Source organism: Leptonychotes weddellii, chromosome 13, assembly GCF_054177405.1.
Source record: "Leptonychotes weddellii isolate Sample4059 chromosome 13, ASM5417740v2, whole genome shotgun sequence".
Taxonomy (NCBI): Eukaryota; Metazoa; Chordata; class Mammalia; order Carnivora; family Phocidae; genus Leptonychotes; species Leptonychotes weddellii.
In genome coordinates, this window is record NC_138381.1 from 24,383,510 (window position 1) to 24,402,656 (window position 19,147).

Consider the following 19,147-nt stretch of genomic DNA (forward strand, 5'->3'; position numbering starts at 1 on the left):
CGGGTCTCACATTTAGGTCTTTACTCTATTTTGAGTTTATAATGTATTTTTATGTTAGACATTAAAATTATCAAAGTTTTAGACGATGGACATCACTGGAACTAAATCCTTGCACGTATCTATAATGATTCCCCTACTATAAACTCCTGAAAGGATTGCTGTGTTGAAGAGTAGGAACTTCTAGGAGGGTGGGGGGATGGGTTAGCCTGGTGATGGGAATTAAGGAGGGCACGTACTGCATGGAGCACTGGGTATTATATGAAAACAATGAATCATGGATCACTACATCAAAAACTAATGATGTATTGTATGGTGACTAACATAACATAATAAAATTAAATTAAATTAAATAAAAAAATAAATAAGGGGTGCCTGGGTGGCTCAGTTGTTAAGCATCTGCCTTCGGCTCAGTCATGATCCCAGGGTCCTGGGATCGAGCCCCACATCGGGCTCCCTGCTCAGCGGGAAACCTGCTTCTCCCTCTCCCACTCCCCCTGCTCGTGTTCCTGCTCGCTCTGTCTCTCTCTCTGTCAAATAAATAAATAAAATCTTAAAATAAATAAATAAAAATAAATAAATAAATAAATAAATGAGTAGGAACTTCTTATAGCTCTTGATATGTAATTTCTAGTCACTTTCCAGAAAGATTGTACTAATTTATACTCCCATTCTTGGAACACCACATTGCACTTTTTCTTTTAGTCTCTTCTAACTTAAGGAAAAATGGTAGCTCATGTCGTTTCCTTTCAATGCTAGGGACGTTGAGCACTTTCCATGTCTACTTTCCAGCTGTAGGTTTTGTAAATGCCCATTATATTCTCTTCTCATATTTCTTTTAATGTGTTCTTCTTATTAATTTCTATAAACTTTTTACATACTAATATATTAAGTCTTTGTCACATCACAAATATTCTTTTGTTTGTATCAATTACCTTTAGATGTTGACCATGATCTTTTGCGTGTTGAGGGTTCAATTTATTTGTGATTTATTGTCATACCAAATTTTTAAATTTTTGTCTAATCAAATCTATCAATTTTTCCCTTTTTTGGTTTTTCTATCTTTGATACCCTTCCCCACCCAAATTTTATAAAAATATTCACCATTTTTTCTGACATTTTAATGGCTTTATTTTTTTTTCATGCTTTCTTAAAGAACTGTATTAAATGTACCATCATAGACCAATGAGCATGAATTAAGTAAGGACTAAGCATCACCATTCCACTCTGAATTGTCCTTAACATCTTCTAGGATCCCAGGGAGGTGCCACAGTCAGGTTTGGTGGGTGATGGGACGCAGGGGTTTCCTCTACCCTCTTTGCTGCAACCAAATGAGTCACTTGCTCTTCCCTATGCCTCTTCCCATGTCTTTGTATAAAATATTGTTTTCTACATCTCTGCTCAAGCATTTCTTGCCCCATAACTCCCCCTTGACTCTTGCATTGTGCCATGTACCCTCCCCTATTACAATACCTTTCATGTCAAATTCAGAGGTGAGACTAGGGAATGGATCTTTTTAAAAAATATAAAAGGCAGAACTATGGAGACAATAAATGATCAATGGTTGCCAGGGGTGAATGGAGGAGAGGGATGAATAGGCAAAGCACAGAGGATTTTAGGGCAGTGAAAATACTCTGTATTTTCTCTGCTATTATACTGGTGGATATTCTGATATTATAATGGTGAATATATGTCATTGTGTATTTGTCCAAATCCATAGAATGTGCAATACCAAGAATGAACCATAAGGTAAACTAGGGACTTTGGATGCTTATGTGTCACTGTAGGTTCATCCATTGTAACCAATGTCCTACTCTGGTGGGGGTTGTTGATAATGAGGGAGGATATGCAGGTGTGGGGGCAGGGGGTATATGGGGAAATCTCTGTACCTTCCCCTTAATTTTGTTGTGAACCTAAAACTGCTCTTAAAAAAGTATAAATTAATTAATTAACTAATTTAAAAAACCTGCTTGAGGTTGGGGAAGGAACTCAAATAGTATAGAAAGGTAGAAGTCAAAAAAATAAAAAGGATATGTTTTTAATTTCCAAGTACCCAGCATCTCACCAGCAGGAAAGGATTTATTCTCTTGAAAGCAATGGGAAGCCATCACAGATTTTTCAGCAGGAGAAGGAAAGGGATTTACAGAGGCAGGGCCCAGAGGCCAGGTGGTCAGTTGGGAAGCTATGCAGGGAAGAGGTGTCCATGTTGGGGAGGTGACAATGGCAAACTGGGAAGGATTCACACACCAGCGACTGTAGAGGTGAAAGGAAGAGCTGAGGAAAAGATGTGACAAAGTTTCTGGTTTTTCCAAACTGCTGCCCTAACTATCCACCACAGAGTCCAAAGGAGATCATGTGAGGTTCTCATATAAGGCAGAAAATGCCAAAGTTCGCCAGGCCCACTCCCCCCTTTTTTTTAGTGGGTCCACACTTTTAAAAAATCACCTGGAGAGGTTGCAATGACACGATACACGTTGGAAGGTCATTTCCCAATAAAAATGATCACTATGTAGGATGGCAAAGATAGTTTGCATAACAATATTTCTTAAACCCCCCGCCATTCTCAGATGGAGGCAAGGTCTGTAGAACCTCTTCTGGCCCACGGAGGACCACAAAGTAAGGCTGATGCGGAGGGAGAGAGTTCACAGGTTAGGAGAATCAGAGTATGTTTATCAGTCTCTAGGGAGTGCAGAGAGGCAGACATGGCTAACAGACCTTCATCTTATCACCCAGGAGGCATGACCTGCATGCACAAGGGTGCACATTTCCTAAGACAGCGGAAGCTCTATACCTGTGACCTGCTCAAACAGGCAAAGGTAGAGAACATGACTGCACCAGACATTCCTATTTTTTTTTAAAGATTTATTTATTTATTTAACAGAGAGAGAGAGAGAGGGAAAGAGAGCACACATGCACGTGAGTGTGCACACACAAGCAAGGGGAGGGGCAGAAGGAGAGGGAGAAGCAGGCTCCCCACTGAGCAGAGAGCCTGACATGGGGCTCCATCCCAGGACCCTGGGATTATGACCTGCGCCAAAGGCAGACCCTTAACCGACTGAGCCACCCAGGTGCCCTGACTAGTTATTATATGCGAGGGATCATCTATCTAGATGGGCTATGGGATGCTGTGAACTATGAGATATAGACCTTACTCTCTCAACATTCGCTGCCTGTTCTGATTATGGAGCCTTGAAAACATCCCTTCCAACAGCTACATTATTTACTTAAAAAATACCACCATCCTTTTTAAAAAGGGGAATGGGCTTCTCTGGGACCGTGAGTAATATTTTTACTAAAAATGCTAAAAGAAGATTTTGTGACTCTGATTAATGTCTTTCTCTATTTGTCTCTCCTACCAGATAATTTTCAAGATCAGATGAAAAGGGAACTAGCCTACCGAGAAGAAATGGTGCAACAGTTACAAATTGTAAGATGACTTCTACTTAAAAATCTATGCCACTTGATGGGTTTGTTTTCAAACCACCCAATGTATGAACCCGTTCACGTTTTTGCCGTGAAACCCTTTGGTCCACCTACCACTTACCTCTCACCTGGTTTAGATACTAATTACCAAAAGGTTTACTTAGACACAGGATAAACAGATGTGTCAGTACGTTTCCTCGAAACGTGACTACCTACCATGTGTTAATAGACAGATGTGTAAATTGTCTCTGTGGGTGAACCAGAGGTACCTGCATTGTCTCCCACTGTGCAAACATGTGAACACGGTGCTGGGATGCACTAGAAGCTCAGTGAGGGGCAATTGTCTTCTCTCTTTCTCTCCTTTTGTTACCCAGACCTGAGCCAGGCCCTCCGCTGCCAATAAACCCAGTATAAATACACTTAAGCAATTAAATTCACTTGAAGGATGATGAAAAGAAAGGATTCTTTCCAAGTGAAGTGTGTTATTCACCCTCTCCTAATCATATTGAAAAGTGGACGCTGAGATGTATTTATGTGGAACCAGGGAAGCGGGAAGGTGCCTGGTAAATACATGTCGTGGGGGTTTTTGTTGCCTTTTTGGTTTTTTCGTTCTGAATTCACTGCCCTTCATCCCCATGCAGATACATCTGGTATTAATCATTAGTCCTTTTAAAACAGTCTCCCATACTCTGATTTACATGAGTACAGTAGGGAAAATAATTTCTGTTCTATGTTTGTAAGATATTTTTAATCACCTGGATAAAGACATACACCGATCCTTAGTGGTATTCTCAGCATGATTATTATAATTTGGGTTGCTTGACGTTTCTGAGCTGGTCCACGTTCCTCTTATCTTACTAAGGATGTATCTACGCATACCTGCCTGTCTTGTCTAGAGAGCCAGATAGCTAGCTCTCCATCGGGATAACTCAAGGAAGATAGGTATTAATGTTTTCTTTCTGCATCAGAGAAATCATGCTCGTGTTAATGGAGATTGCTAGGGGTCATTTTTAAAACAACCTTGTAGCTCATGAGGTTTTTCCCCATTCTGGGAGCTGCGTTAAAAGTGCTACTTATGGGGACGCGTCTGCCTTTGGCTCAGGTCATGATCCCAGGGTCCTGGGATCGAGCCCCGCATCAGGCTCCTTGCTCAGCAAAGAACCTGCTTCTCCCTCTGCCTGCCTCTGTCTCTCTCTCTCTCTGATAAATAAATAAAATCTTAAAAAAATATATTTATTAAAAAAAAGTGCTACTTATGCTCTTAACACATCCACTGGTTTTTGTTGGCCTCAAGTACTGGTTAACATTCTCTGTTCTGAAAGCCACGTCAGCGTAAGATGCCTCTTAAACAGGACCTTTCTTCTTGTTTCGGTTTTGTTTGTGTTAGTTTTGTTTGCACCTAAAGTAATAGGAGGGGGTGGGGTGTAGAAGGATTTTTCTTAATTGATTGATAACTAAGCCCCCAAAGAGGTTAAAGAAAAATGTATCTACATTCTCAGCTTTTGATACCTAGGTAATAAGAGCTATTAATTACTTGCTGGGAATATGCTTATTGTTTTCTTTGTCCAAAGGACAAATTTATTTTTCTTTTTTAAGATTTTATTTTTAAGTTGTCTCTATACCCAATGTGGGGCTTGAACTCACCACCCTGAGATCAAGAATCACATGCTGGTTCAGCCTATCCTGCCAGGCACCCCGATCCAAAGGAAGAATTTAAGTATAGATTTGGAGACAGGGAGATGTAAAATTTTAAGACCTTACTGATTTTGCACATCACTTTTAGACTCTTAAAACAAAAATTGCGACACATGCAACCAAAACTTTGTGATTTCGTGGGGTGGGGGGTCGAATATTGCAACATGGGCTTTAGGAAAGGGGACTAAGTATTTATTTCAGTGTCCCTGTTTAAGGTCAGTTATGTAACTTTAATGTCTTAATTCTCTTTGACATTCAGTTGCTTTAGTGAAAGAGGAAATGATACTGCCTCCATGTAATAAGCGGGCAGTATTAATAGAAGAAAAAATGGCTTTTGAGATATTCGGTACCTGGAAGATATAAACTGGTATTACTAAACATTTTTATTACACCGTATCACAAAATATTTTATCATCATATATTCATTTATCTAGACAAGTGTTATTAATTCAGATTTCTCTAGATAGTAAATGGTTCCTGGTCACAAATTAAATTCTTTGGGAGAAGCTAGAAATAGTTCCCCCAGTCCTGTAGGTACCATATAATTTCTGAAATCCACAAAAGCACATCCAGGACAACAACATGAAAACAAATGTAATAGACATGATTTGTCCCTCCTTCTTCTTCTCTTGTGTTTCCTGCCGTAAGACTGGAAGGGTCTTCACAGTGCCTCCAATACCTAGCATTGGTGTTTAGCATCAAATGGCTATCAATAAACATTTGCTGAGTGAATCACCATCCAGGGATGACCTCTGACTCAACTCTGATACTCTCATAGAGTGGTCCTCTTAATTCTTTTCCAAATTTCCCTGGCTTGTCCCTGATCTCCTCAAATTTTCTTTTGTGCTGAAAAACTACTACTAAAATGACTAAGGAAAGCCATACTGGTGAATTATGGGAAGCACTGTCCTTGGGACCCACAGACACAAGCTGGAAGGTCTGCAAACTTTAGTTCAAGACTACTCCCGGGCGCCTGGGTGGCTCAGTCATTAAGTGTATGCCTTCGGCTCAGGTCACGATCCTGGGGTCCTGGGATCGAGTCCCACATCATGCTCCCTGCTCAGCGGGAAGCCTGCTTCTCCCTCTCCCACTCTCCCTGCTTGTGTTCCCTCTCTCGCTGTCTCTCCCTCTGTCAAATAACTAAATAAAATCTTAAAAAAAAAAAAAAGAAAGAAAGACTACTCCCATATAGTCCATTAAGTGTCAGTTCCTCAGCCAAAGGAACTCGTTGTAAGGTCTAATCTAGCGCCCTGATAGGGATATAGTAAGGCACAGGTGCGTAATCAACATGAAATGCTCGTGCTTGTCATCGAAAGCTATGCCAGTATGAGTGATCAATTTCATGGCACACCCCTTCCCAAAGCAGTACCTCTAATAGTAGGATTTTCAGGTCCTGGTGGCTAGATAGATTTTTGTGCAAGAAGGACCTGTGTTCACCTTATACCATCTGCTTTGGAATTGAGGCAGCAAACTCAAGGTTACCTGAACAGAAATTTATCTAATCTTTTATTCAGCTTGTTTTATTTACTAAAGTACTTGGCGGGGGGGTGCTAATATCTTTAGAAAATTCTACCTAAAAATTTTCAAGATGTTGCTAGGTATCACAATTATTCACTTTCTCAATATTTTTAGTTGAATGATCGAATTCATCAGTAAGTATGGTTACATGCTTTGCTTCCTAGGAATAGGGCAATTCACTCAGAATTATCTGATTGTATTATATTTAAATTATTTTATATTTAAGGTTTACAGAGCATATATTACAGAAGAGTCATTTGCCTACAGAATAGGCATTTTTTTTTCCCTTTAGATGAAATAAAAACCCATCCCATCCTGCAGAAATGGAGAATTCAGATATATTAAAGCCATCATATTTTATAACAATTCCCATAGACCCAAAATGCATTTATCCTATGCTGTTACACAGTGTTCTTATCCAAAAGATTATATCGAAAGCATCTCGGGTATCATTGCTATAGAAAGAAAACTTATAAATTTCTTTGGCTTCTGCATTTTTAGATTCTCCACTGACTATAATTTCTGCACCACCGCTTCCTTTTTCAGTTTGTTAACTGTGAAGTGGTGGTGACTATACAGTCAAATAACTGACTCTCTTTGTACATTTATAAATGAATGTGCGTTTCTCTCAATGTCAGATTTAAAGCGTATGCAGTTTATTTAACATTTATACATGGGCAACAAGATAACTTTTTTTTAATAGCTTAAAATCAGAATTTATAGTACTTCACACAGTTTGTGTTCAAGTCCTCAACCCCTGCCCTGGGTTTTCAAGCCCTTACAATGTTTTCTTTACTAAGCTAGAGTTATTTATACAAACAAAGAAATATATTCTTCTCACTATGAACCAAATGCAAAAGATTTAAAATTTAACAAGTTCATGAAAATGTTAGTGTGTAGTATAGCACAGAACAAAAAAATTTCTCATTCACGAGGGGATTGTGATTCTAGGAAAACTTTGTTCGATTTTGAAAACAAAACCTATCACCCTGTACAATTAAGAAGAAGGTGAAGAAGATAAATGCAGGGTTACATATCAATGATATCTAAATTTTTAAAAATTAAAAAAAGAAGCTGAAGATATTTTATTCAGTGTATAACCTTTTGATTAAGGTTTTTCCAAGGACTGAAATATAATTTACACATTATGATGCCTTGATAACTTTTTTCAGGGATAATTTGGCAACAGCGTTTTTCGATCAAGTACCTCTGTGTAGCAGCTACTGCCGTAGGTTTGTCGAAGACATACTCTTCTTTAGTCATAATTCTTGCAGGACCTTGTGAAGCTGCAAAAGAGAGCTTGTGATAAATGGCTCAACCCAGATTGACATCCTTCGAACTTGCTGGATTGCTAGTAAGAGGCCCATCGATGGAGAAAATGTGCTAGTCTCAAAGTGCCCTCTGCTGTTTTCTCCAGAACACTGCAGACCCACACAGCCCCCGGAAGCTGGTCTCAAAAGTTCTTCATTAAAAGCCTCAATTAAAATAGCGCTCAATCAATAGATTTAGTACTAATGTTTTGTTCACTGTGGACTTGTAAAAAAGCAATTTACAACTTCCCGATGGTGGGAGCACAGTGCTTCCTCGAAGGGAAAAGAGCGAGGTCTTTATTGTTGCCGGAGGGGCCCTCCCTCTTTGGCAAGGGCACAGATCTTCAGTGATAGGGTCTTTCCTTGGAGATTCTCCAGGATTCATTAGGATGGGAATTTGCTCAGACTTCTACCGTCTCCACCCAGAGAGTTTTTAAAATATGGTCTACATGCTCTTTAAAAGGTAGATAGAACAATTACTGTTCGGCACTATGTTTTTAGGAAAAGCTCCCTAGGCCACTAGAGGATTTTGCTTTTGTGGCTAAATATGCAAGAAAAGAAGGTCCCTACAAGTCAGACGAAGTGATGCTGCCTTAACATTCTCCAGCAGCAGACAGACTTTGACTACAGTGGGTCCTTTTCCCGTTATTGATCGATTGCCATGCATCTTGACAAGGCAATCACAGTTCTCTGGTTATGTGGCCTTCTCTTCTTTCTCCTTTTGACACGCTAACCCACCTGAATGTCTGAGGTCAGGCTAATTCTTTCTTGGCACAAACTAGGAAGTTATCCTTTTATACTTTTGATAGACTAACACCAACTAGGTAATTAATTTAGAATTTATATAACTGAGGGATTTTTTTTTCTTTGTCCATGCCAATCTTGGTGATTTCTAAGCTGGTCAAAATGAAAAAAAAAGGTTTTATAAGTTCTAGTACAGGAAATTTACATGGAATAATTAGCTCAAATGGAGCCTCTAGGAGCCTGAGCTCCCAAGTTGGGGAGTGCTTGCCGAGGTCTCTGTGAATCCACTGTTGCATTTCATGGAACCCAAATAACTGTCAATTGTAAGAGGCACCATTACTTGACGTATCACAAGAAAAGAAATTTCCAGCTGTAATTCTAAGATGTCGTCAATTATAAGACATCTAATCTCAGAGATGTTAAAACGGGAGGGGAAAAATGCATTTTAGAATCAAGGAAATAGGGTAATTTCCATGAACAGTTGAGCCATGTGCTAGTATATTCTTTATCATTCATGATTTAGGACTTAGCATTGATGAAGAAACATGATTTTCAGCTCACAACCTTATGCTTTTTGGTCTTTGTTTTTGTTTGGCTTTTATTTCATTTTGTTTTAATGAAATGAGTGCAACAATGTTTGAGTGGGGGTGATTCTTCAAACAGATTTAAATTTCCATCTGGAGGTTTGGGACTCAAATGCAGAAATATCCTTTTTTCCCCCTGCCGAGTCCTTTTTCTCTTTTCCTTCTCAGTTTCCCACCTTAATAAAATGCTACATTGTTATTTCTGGTGGGAAAAAAAAAGAGAAAAGGGAGAGAGGGAGGGAGGGAGGAAGGAAGGAAAGAAAAAGGCATTCTGACATAGATCTGAAAGCATTGTCCTTCAGGCCCTTTTCTTTGGGTTAGAATGAGTAGTTTATTGGCTTTGATGAGACAGCCCAAGGTGATGTCAACTTATGTAGTGTCTGGGATGGAACAGATGCTTTCTAAATCGTTGTGGCATCGAATCTTGGTGTCGAGGACTTTCTCTAAATGTGAGTGTGGTGCAAACACATTGTATTAGGTAATTCCTCATACCCAGAGGCTTACATCATTTCTACTTCTTATCCTAAATAATAAAATTCCATTCGAGGCTCTGTTGTATCATGCATCTAAAGAGAGAGGTGATCCATGTGTTTTGGCATATCACAACACGCACCGTGATGGAAAACGTGTGTCTCTGTTAACAGCAGGTATAGCATGAGCTGGAGTGAGAAGAAGAGGTAACTAGAGTAGGTCCCTATGTTACTGTTCTTGTCACAGTTGTCCAGTTCATCTCAGCTCACGTCCTAAAATGTGAGATTGGGACTCTGAACTTTTTATGGCACTAACTGAATGAATCATTAATTTATTGCTGTTGTCTGTGGCCTTTAGCAGATATGTGCCTGTTAGATGCATCCATGTTGTGTTTGTGTATCAAAATAGTGAGATGACTGTGTTAGTCTTCTCTTTTTTTTTTTTTTTTCCTGCCATTAAAAAGCATGATTTGACTGGCCAGTTATTATGGCACAATGGTTCAGCTGATCTTAGTCACTCACATCATTGTAGATTCATAGTTCCTTCCCAGTAGAAAAGGCTCATATTTATGGATGGTGGATCAGGAGAACAAAGTACAAATATGCTGGAAATGTGGGGAACGTATATGTATCAGTATTCAAAAGCATTGCCTAATCAGATGAAAATAATTGCACTTCCCTCGCTGCTTTTATGTAATAGCCATATTTCACGTTACGTTCTAGAAGGCTGGATATTCACTTCTTTAAATATAAAATAGGTTCAAATCTTTAGAGTCCTGAGTTTAGCTTTATCATGATGAAGGTAAGTAACATAATGATAGAATACCTTAACTGGGGTTAATGAAGAGGAAAATCTAAATAAAACATGTAATGCAATTTCAGCCATTTGAATCTTCTAATGAAAAGTAACATATCAAATGGGATAGGCTTTCGTTCAAAGTCCCAGCACTGAAAAGCACTTTTCAAGTTTATCCAGGTAGCATCCTCAGGGGTCTTATTTTCCACTCAGTGCAATTATTTCTGATGCTTCTTAGTAGTTATTGGGAAATTACCCAGAGTAATAATTCATGTTCAGTTCATCTTATTTGTGATTTATAATGACAGCATATTTTGTCACTGTAATTAAATGAAAGATAGCATTGAACTAGTTCTTTTTTTTTTTTTTAAGATTTTATTTATTTGTTTATTTGATGGAGAGAGAGACAGCGAAAGAGGGAACACAGGCAGGGGGAGTGGTAGAGGGAGAAGCAGGCTCTCCGCCGATCAGGGAGCCCGATGCGGGGCTCGATCCCAGGACCCTGGGATCATGACCTGAACTGAAGGCAGATGCTTAATGACTGAGCCACCCAGGCGCCCCTGAACTAGTTCTTAATCACATCCTTGTCTCTTTATTTTGGACGTACATTATAACATCGTAAGTTTCATTTTCATACCTAAATAAAAAAAATAATAGTATCATATTATTAAACGCAAATTTAAAAAATTCTGAAAGTGAAATGTCATATACTGACCTCAGAGACTAGCTCTAGCAAGAGTCCGGTGTGATCACCAGTTCTGTCCTTGATACTCTTTTTAACAGGCCTTAGGAATTGCTATAACCTGGAAGCTTCATACTATTGATGATCGGATGGAGACCTTTTCTCCTTAGGGGGGGACTCACTGGCATTCAAATTTTTAGGCATGATGAAGGGTCTCTATATGCATCTGTCTTTAAATTTAGCTTATCTGGATAGTTTTGCTTATTTTTATCTTACAGATCCCCTATGCAGCAAGCTTGATCAGGAAAGAAAAGCTTGGTGCCCATCTCAGCAAAAGCTAAAAGGTAAGCTTACCAGACGAAAGAGATTTTCCTGAACTCGGAATTCTTATTGCTCAGCCTTGTTCTTTATTTGGTGTATTCACAATAGCCCAAGGGATTAGTAAAGTTGCATCCCGTGTTTCAGCCGATATATGGATGAACTTTGTTATTCCCAGGCATGGGACTTCCTAAGTGAGTGGCCGTATGCATTTTATAGATTCCTTGGAAAATTCCTAAAACTAAGGAAATTCTCTACTCCTCTTCAGAAGCAATCTTCACTCGGTTTTGAGGTTTTCTGTTCTCTATGGTTCTCCCTGACACCCCGATTACTGCCCCTCCACATGAAAGTGGCATGTCAGCAATCACAGTTACTGTGCCTCATTTTCTCTGCCTCTCCTTTGCTTCTGAAAGTCTTCCCGAAATCTGGCTTCCAGGGAGCTACTGACAGACGGTGATGTGAACAATTGCAGGCAATGTGGACCTTTGAGAACGTCCGCTGTAGGAAGAGTCATTCATTCTTTCCCTAAACCAATCATTGTTTCTCTAGAGCTGAAGCCAGGTTCAAGGCCACATCCCTGGCAATGATTTAAAAGACAAATACTCTGGGCTCCTAAGGCAAGGAAGACAGTAAAAATTCAATAACTGTAGTCAGAACAGACCTAAACATTTCAAAAGCAACTTTTTGATTACATAGAAGACATATATAATTGTTAGAATAGAAGGGATATAAAAACTATGGCTTGTTGGTTCTGTAACAATACATTAGGTTGACCTAACAACTGGAATTGCTAAATCAGGAAAAAACTCAGATGTCAGAGGGAGCATTTGTAAGTGCTCATGGCCAACTAGGATTGCGGTCATTTATCAGTTTGACCTGTTCCCATCAGAATCATTCTTCCCAGGCCTTCCCTCTGGAACATGTTTTCAACTTAATAGAATTTATTGGCAAAAAGAATGTACAACGGCGGCTTGTGGTTCCCTTTCTTTCTTTCACATCTCTCTCTGCATATCACAACCCTCCTCCATCTTTGTACAAATGACAATCCCACTTCTTGTCATCATCTTTATTAGTGATAATTTTCAGCATTTTTCTTAAATAATGATAATTATGTCACCCACATTTCATCAGCAGCTCAAAAATCTCCCCAAGATGGTCTCTCATTCATATGCGTTCCCTTAATTTTACACACAAGGAACTGAGGTATGGAGAAGAGAGATGTGATGTTTTAGGTCCATGTTGCAAAGCTAGGAAGAGATCCTAGGGCTCCTGACTTTAGATTCAGTGCCATCTTGCTCCTAATGCATGTACTTCCTGTCCTCTGTGAGTAGATGTTTCCGCAAGAGAGACAATCAAATAATAAGTCATTGTGTTTCCATCTCCATGAAGTCATACACAAGTGGGCCTGTGAGTTGGCTCTGTTCCATATATGCAGGTATTCTTCTTAAGCCTGAAGTTGATGTTGGGCATTTCTTTTTCATTAGACAGGTTTGTACCAGTTGTGTGAAATGAATAATTTTAGAACAGATTTCACTAAATCTTAACTCAGACTATGAAGGTAATCAAGGCAAGAATCACCCAAATAATCTCATAGGTATAATTTGAAAATATCAAAGTAATTTTCTTTCAAGTTAAAGAGAATATATTAGGATGTGTTCTTTTTAAATAACATTTTTATGAAAGTATAACACACATTCATCAAAGTCCAGAAATCATCAAGTCATACAAGTCACGAAGTCAACAAATCAAAATTCAGTAGATTTTCACAAGAAGAACTCACTTAGGTTTCCAGCACCCAGACAGCCTCCCTGTACCCCTGCCCAGGTATTCCCCCACCCAACAAAGATCAGCTTCACCTGATTTTGAGCTTTAGTAAAGAACATTGTACAGAATGTTCTCTGGTATCTGGCTTCTTTTACTCCACGTTTATGAGATTTATCCATTAGAATGTAGTCTGATTTCCACTCAGGAACTTCAGTAAACTCTCTTTTTACTCCTTCTGATTCCCCAACTCATCTTGTCTGCTTAAAATGAACTGCTCTTGCACCTACAAAATGAAGACTCACTGCCCAGAAACCATGCCTCTGATGATGACATCGAGCACAGCTAGGTGGAAAAAAAAAAAAAAAAAAGATTGATTTGTGTTTAGTAACTAATGCTTCCTTCATGCTGATTTTGTTTCCATCCTTGCAGACAACAGGGATTTCTCTAAGTAGACCCTGGTGCTTTCAGAAGATTAGTGGTTACTTAAATGCTGAGCTAAATCAGCCAAGCAGAGAATCACGACCATATTGTTAGAGGCAGTATTTGATTCTCAACATGCCAACCCTGCAAGGAATTGCCCCAAGAGAGATTACAAAATAAAAATCATTACACCAAGGGAGAGAGACAAATTCTGCCTTGCTGAGTGACCACAGGTTTCCAAATTAGGGACTGATGCATTAATGTCTTATGCAAGAGTGACCCTTAAGGTAGTGTGCTGTGTTCTTGCCACCCAGTGGATTCCAATATGACTATTAAGAGGAGGAAGCTTTTCAAAACCACAGGCAATCCACTTAATAAGCCGAACAAGTATTGCCACATATCACTGCTCTACAAATCTTTTTTGCCCTACATTAGGACAGAAGAAATTCCATGTTGAGTCGAATAAAGGTCCACCCAGATGAGGATACTAACTGTGTAATTCCATTAGAAGAGCCAAACTGTTGTTCTTAACAATACCAGACTTGAAATTTAGGCACATGCACTGCATGCACTTAGCTTTGCCTTGATAACTCCTTAAAGACCCATTACCCATGGATTTATCTAAACCTTTCTTCAACCTAGGCATAGTTCCCTTTGGGGCAATGAATTCTATTTGTTTAGCTACCAGCTGTGTTAAGTGTAGTTTGCTTTCTTTATTTTCAAACTACCTCCTAAAACAAGCCCTGGTAGATTAGCCATTGGACTACTTTGTATATTTGTTTCATTGTAAGCTCACAAGTACAATGGAAATGATTTGAAAAAAATATTTCAAAATGTTGTGTGTATTATACTTGCATCTAAGACTGTTTTTAACCCCAGAATTACTCCTGACAGTCTCTCTGTTTCTATGACCCATGTCTTGCTTAGATACCCAATGTAATCTTTGTGAAATCTATATTCCCAAAGAAGTGCCATGATGTCAACACTAATTTAACTATCACTTTGCGTTCTTTTTCTTCCAAGCACCTTTTAAGATTTTATTTATTTATTTTAGAGAGAATGAGAGAGAGAGAGTCCGAGTGGGGTGAGGGGCAGAGGAAGAAGCAGACTCCCTGCTGAGCAGGGAGCCTGATGTGGGGCTGGAACCCAGGACTCCGAGGTCATGACCCAAGCCAAGGCAGACGCTTAACTGACTGAGCCACCCAGGCGCCCCCCCCAAACACCTTTTGACATTATACAAATGTCCTCCATGTAGCTGGTTGAAGCACCCAGGTCTTTCAGTCATTTTATACAAGTGGAAAGTGGATCATGGGAAATGACTTGTTCATAGTCATAGAGAAACTCGTGACCAAGCCAGAAATAATAATAACTATCATTTCTTGAGCATTAATTATGCCAGATACCAGGCTAAATTCTTTGCCACATTATCTATCTCTTTTGACCCTTATAACTCTATAAGGTAGATTCTATTATTATCCCCATTCCTACCTGGGAACATTGAGGTTCAGTGAGGTCACTTAGCTAACAAGTGACAGAGCCAGGATTCAATCCAGGTCTATTTGACTCTATTACACTTCTCTGTCTCCCAACGATCGCTGGGCCAGTTTGGAAGGAGTCTGCCTTCTAAGTCTGACACTACCTCCCTATGTTATCTTGAGTGGAATATCATGTAATCTCTTTGAGGCTCACTCTCATCTATAAACTGTGGGTGGCCAAGCCTGATAAAAGTTTCTGCCAGGTCTAAAATGTTGACTATCATTCTTGCATACCAGACTTCTGCCATACTCTCCTTCCTTTCCCGTAAAGGGGCTGCTTTTATTAAAATATGCTCAAGAGCATATATAACACCCTAGGGTACGATCAACCTACTTTTACCCATGTCTGCATTTTCTTCATCACAAATGGCTACTTTGCATACTTCTGGAGAGGTTGAGAATTTTTCTTCCTGTACTAAGAGTATCTACCTCTTTGGTAAACTTCTGCTACTTTTATTTCAGTTCTGGAATAATTACTACAAAAATAATAACAAGAAAAAGCTCTTAAAAGGATATAGAGGCATTGTAATAGAACACTCCGTGTCTTCCTTTTGTATAGATCAAAGACAAAGGGAAGGAATAGCATATCCATTTCTTTCATCTGTAGTCAGACATAGAAGACCAGGTTCTTTCAAGAGTCTCCATTGAAAACAACAACGTGCTCCTACTCTGCTCAATGCTTTGTGTCAATTATCTTATTTAATCTCCAAAACAACCCATTGAGAGAAGGACTGCTATTTTCACTGTATTCTACAGCTGAGAAAACTGACCTGCAGAGAGCTGAGTACGTGGTCTGTGGTCTCACTGGGAGCACACAGCAGGATTTGAGCCCAGCTGCCTGGCTCTGCCTCCTGCACTTCATCTGCTCTCCTCTGATTCATACCCGGAGATCAGGGCCTAATTCACATCCTCTATTATCCGTTATAAATATGCAGTTAATAGCCAATCCAATGGTTTTGTTGATGTTGAATCACAAAACTCCAGTCATGCTTCTACTGTTGCCCTAACACCTCAGGACAAGAAAAATAGATGTAACGGGCTGTCCAGCCAAAGCCAGCAGGGCACTGGTGCATGAAATTCTGTCTGCCCCTTTCACCGCAGGCTGTCTTAAGCAAACCTGAGCTTCTAGAACCCCGCAAACATGGCATTACTGTAAAGAAGGCATAGCAAACCAGCACACTCTGATGTAATCGTTCTAGCTTGGCTCAATGTCCACGGAGATGTATAAACGAAGATGGCAGGCAAATAGATGTAAAAAGGAAGATGCTTTCATAGTCACTGTTGAAACATCTTATCCACACGGTACTAAAAATGTCTTCTCTCAGGATATACTAAATGCCACTTGATGTGTTTTGTATGGTGCTGAAGTCCTCATTCCGTGCTTTTTGTCTTCTCCCAGGTGCACAGAACCACTTACTCTTGTTCTCTTGTAAGATACAGCCTGCCACTGAGCACTTCTGACCCACATAAAGACTGCGAATTGAAAGGGCTTGGGAATCCAATACAAAATCAGGTTCGGGAGAACCCAAGGACAAGTGACCTCAAAGCAGCATGGACAACCATGGAAAATAGACTGTAGCGGCCATTCATTAGTGGGGGGAGGGGGGCGCCAACCAGAGCAGCCAGTGCTTGTCGCATCTTTTGGTGGAACCAAAGTTTGAGTCTTTGTGTTTTTCAAGGCCAACTGAACCCAGAGCGTGGGAGTGCTGTTAGCCAACCGGAATGGGAAATCCGTGGACGGCCCCAAGTGATCTCAGTGCTGCCCATGTGGAGAGAGCGGCTTTGCAAGACTGTCTGTTGCGTTTGAAGAAGTGATTCTTGGTGGAAACACAAGACCTGTCCTAGGAGTGGGGATCACGTTTCGACAGCTGGGACGGTGTCAGCCGTACAAACCCGCTTTTCACAGCAAACTGGACAGACTTTCATGTGGCCCCTTCCTCTCTGGTATTTTGCCTGCTGTATGAATGAAGATTGTATTCCTCTGGAAATATTTTACAGTTTAATATTGAGTGTAATTAAGAATATAATCATGTTATCAAAAATGGTATTTAACTCTGTTGTAGTTTCTTTAACATTCATGTGGATAAAAAAAAGTCTATAATAAAAAAACTATGAAGTAATAGTGGTGTTCATGTAGTTAAATACACATTTGATTGGGGGCGACTAATAGAAATGAGTACTTTTTAGAATTATTTTGACATAAAATATTTGAATAAATTATTTTTGAAAATGGAATTCCTTCAAAAATGATGATTAAAGTCTAGGTTAGCCTTTGGCCACTGTCAGCAGCTGGAGTCCTCCCCATGATGTTAGGATCTTTGTATGGCCAAGGGAAGCTTCTGTATTCCTCCTAGGTCTTCTGATAGTGTTGGTGATGGTGTTGATATTGTGCCTCCCTCCTTACTATGATGTGGAATCAAAGTCCAAGATCCCTTTCTTTTTTAAAAGATTTATTGATTTATTTTAGAGAGAGAAAAAGAGAGAGCGACTGTGGAGGGAGAGGCAAAAGGAGAGGGAGAGAGAGAATCCTCAAGCAGACTCCCCACTGAGCGTGGAGCCCAATGCAGAGCTTCATCCCATGACCCGAGATCATGACCTGAGCTGAAATCAAGAGTCAGATGCTTAACCAACTGAGCCACCCAAGTGCCCCCCAAGATCCTTGTATGCCAAACATTCTGCCTCTCAGATGAGATAGAAGGACCAAAATGGTGACTCCTTTGAGGCCAGGATTTCTAAGGTCTTGCTGAGTTGCACAGAAATCTACTGTGGAAGACCTCTTACCATGAGGTTGCCAAAGACCATCCTAACCAAAGAGGCATCTTGCCAGTGCCATTCTTGACAGATTTCAAAAGCATACCATGATATTTGATACTTTTCCCCCACCATCTTCATTATCATGAACTATCAAAAAAAAAGCTTCACAATTTACCCTTGAGATAAATTTTCTTACCTTTGGCTGTCACATTAAGAACCCAAAGGAGAGCTATTCATTAGTGATTTTCTTCCTAGCCCATGCAGGACAGGAAGCCAGTCAGAGAAGGGATCTAACCAGGTCCTGGAACCTGAGGATGGGTTCCTAGTGATTACTAGTAGAAAATAATATGAGGATGCTGTGACTGACCACACAGGGCAGAATGCTCTCTCTGAGGTGTTCTGGCCTGGGTCTGAGCATGAGGCTCACACTGCCCTTCAGACATGGCACACATTTCTAAAAATGGCAGCTGTACTTAGGAGGGTAACTGGGCAGTCAACTTGGTGGGGCATTTTCTCCACGTAAGCTTTACATTACATATAGGGATGGAAGCCCAGCACCCTTAGCTTTGTACTTGAAGCCAATACTGCCAGAGGTGACAGAAAATCATCTGTGAGAACACAGCCCTGGCTTCATGACCTACCACCAGAGGACAGCAATGGTCATTTTCTGCAGAACCCAGTGTAACCTTAGAGACCAGAGCGCTTCTCAGAGCAAGAAGACTGGGCAGGTTGAAGTAACTAACAGACGTACAGATGAATTGAAGGCCTTTGTCTTGCAGCTGCATCAACTGGCAGTGTAAACAAGCCTGAGATGTCATTCTTTTTTTCTAATGCAACTTGAAACGTCTCAGTCATTAGTGCTAAAATATCAGCAAGTAAGTTTGAAGCAAAAGGGACATTAGAACTAGATAAATTGACAAGTATGTCTGAGAGCCTGGAGTTAGTAATGGTGACACAGCTCTGAACTGAATTAATGGCCAAGCTCTTGGGGAAGGCCACTGGCCTCCATGGATGCTAGAAGCACATTATGCCTTCCAGTTCTCCTCCTAAACTCCAGGCTCCATAGAAGCCCAGCTGTGCATCTTTCCCTGAGCACTTGGAAACTGCTGTTGTCGTTATTCTCATGACCTTTGAGTC

General features: G+C 40.1%; 1 protein-coding gene across 1 annotated transcript in view; it reads left to right on the plus strand.

The window, feature by feature from the left end:
• SKOR2 (SKI family transcriptional corepressor 2) overlaps positions 1-17,295 on the plus strand; it is a 39,468-nt gene extending 22,173 nt beyond the window's left edge. The window contains exons 6-8 of the mRNA XM_081800942.1: positions 3,357-3,424; positions 11,498-11,563; positions 16,656-17,295. Of these exons, the coding sequence (XP_081657068.1) occupies positions 3,357-3,424; positions 11,498-11,560 (131 nt within the window). The 3' untranslated portion in view covers positions 11,561-11,563; positions 16,656-17,295. The remainder of the gene's footprint in view (positions 1-3,356; positions 3,425-11,497; positions 11,564-16,655) is intronic.
• The last annotated feature ends 1,852 nt before the right edge of the window (positions 17,296-19,147 follow it).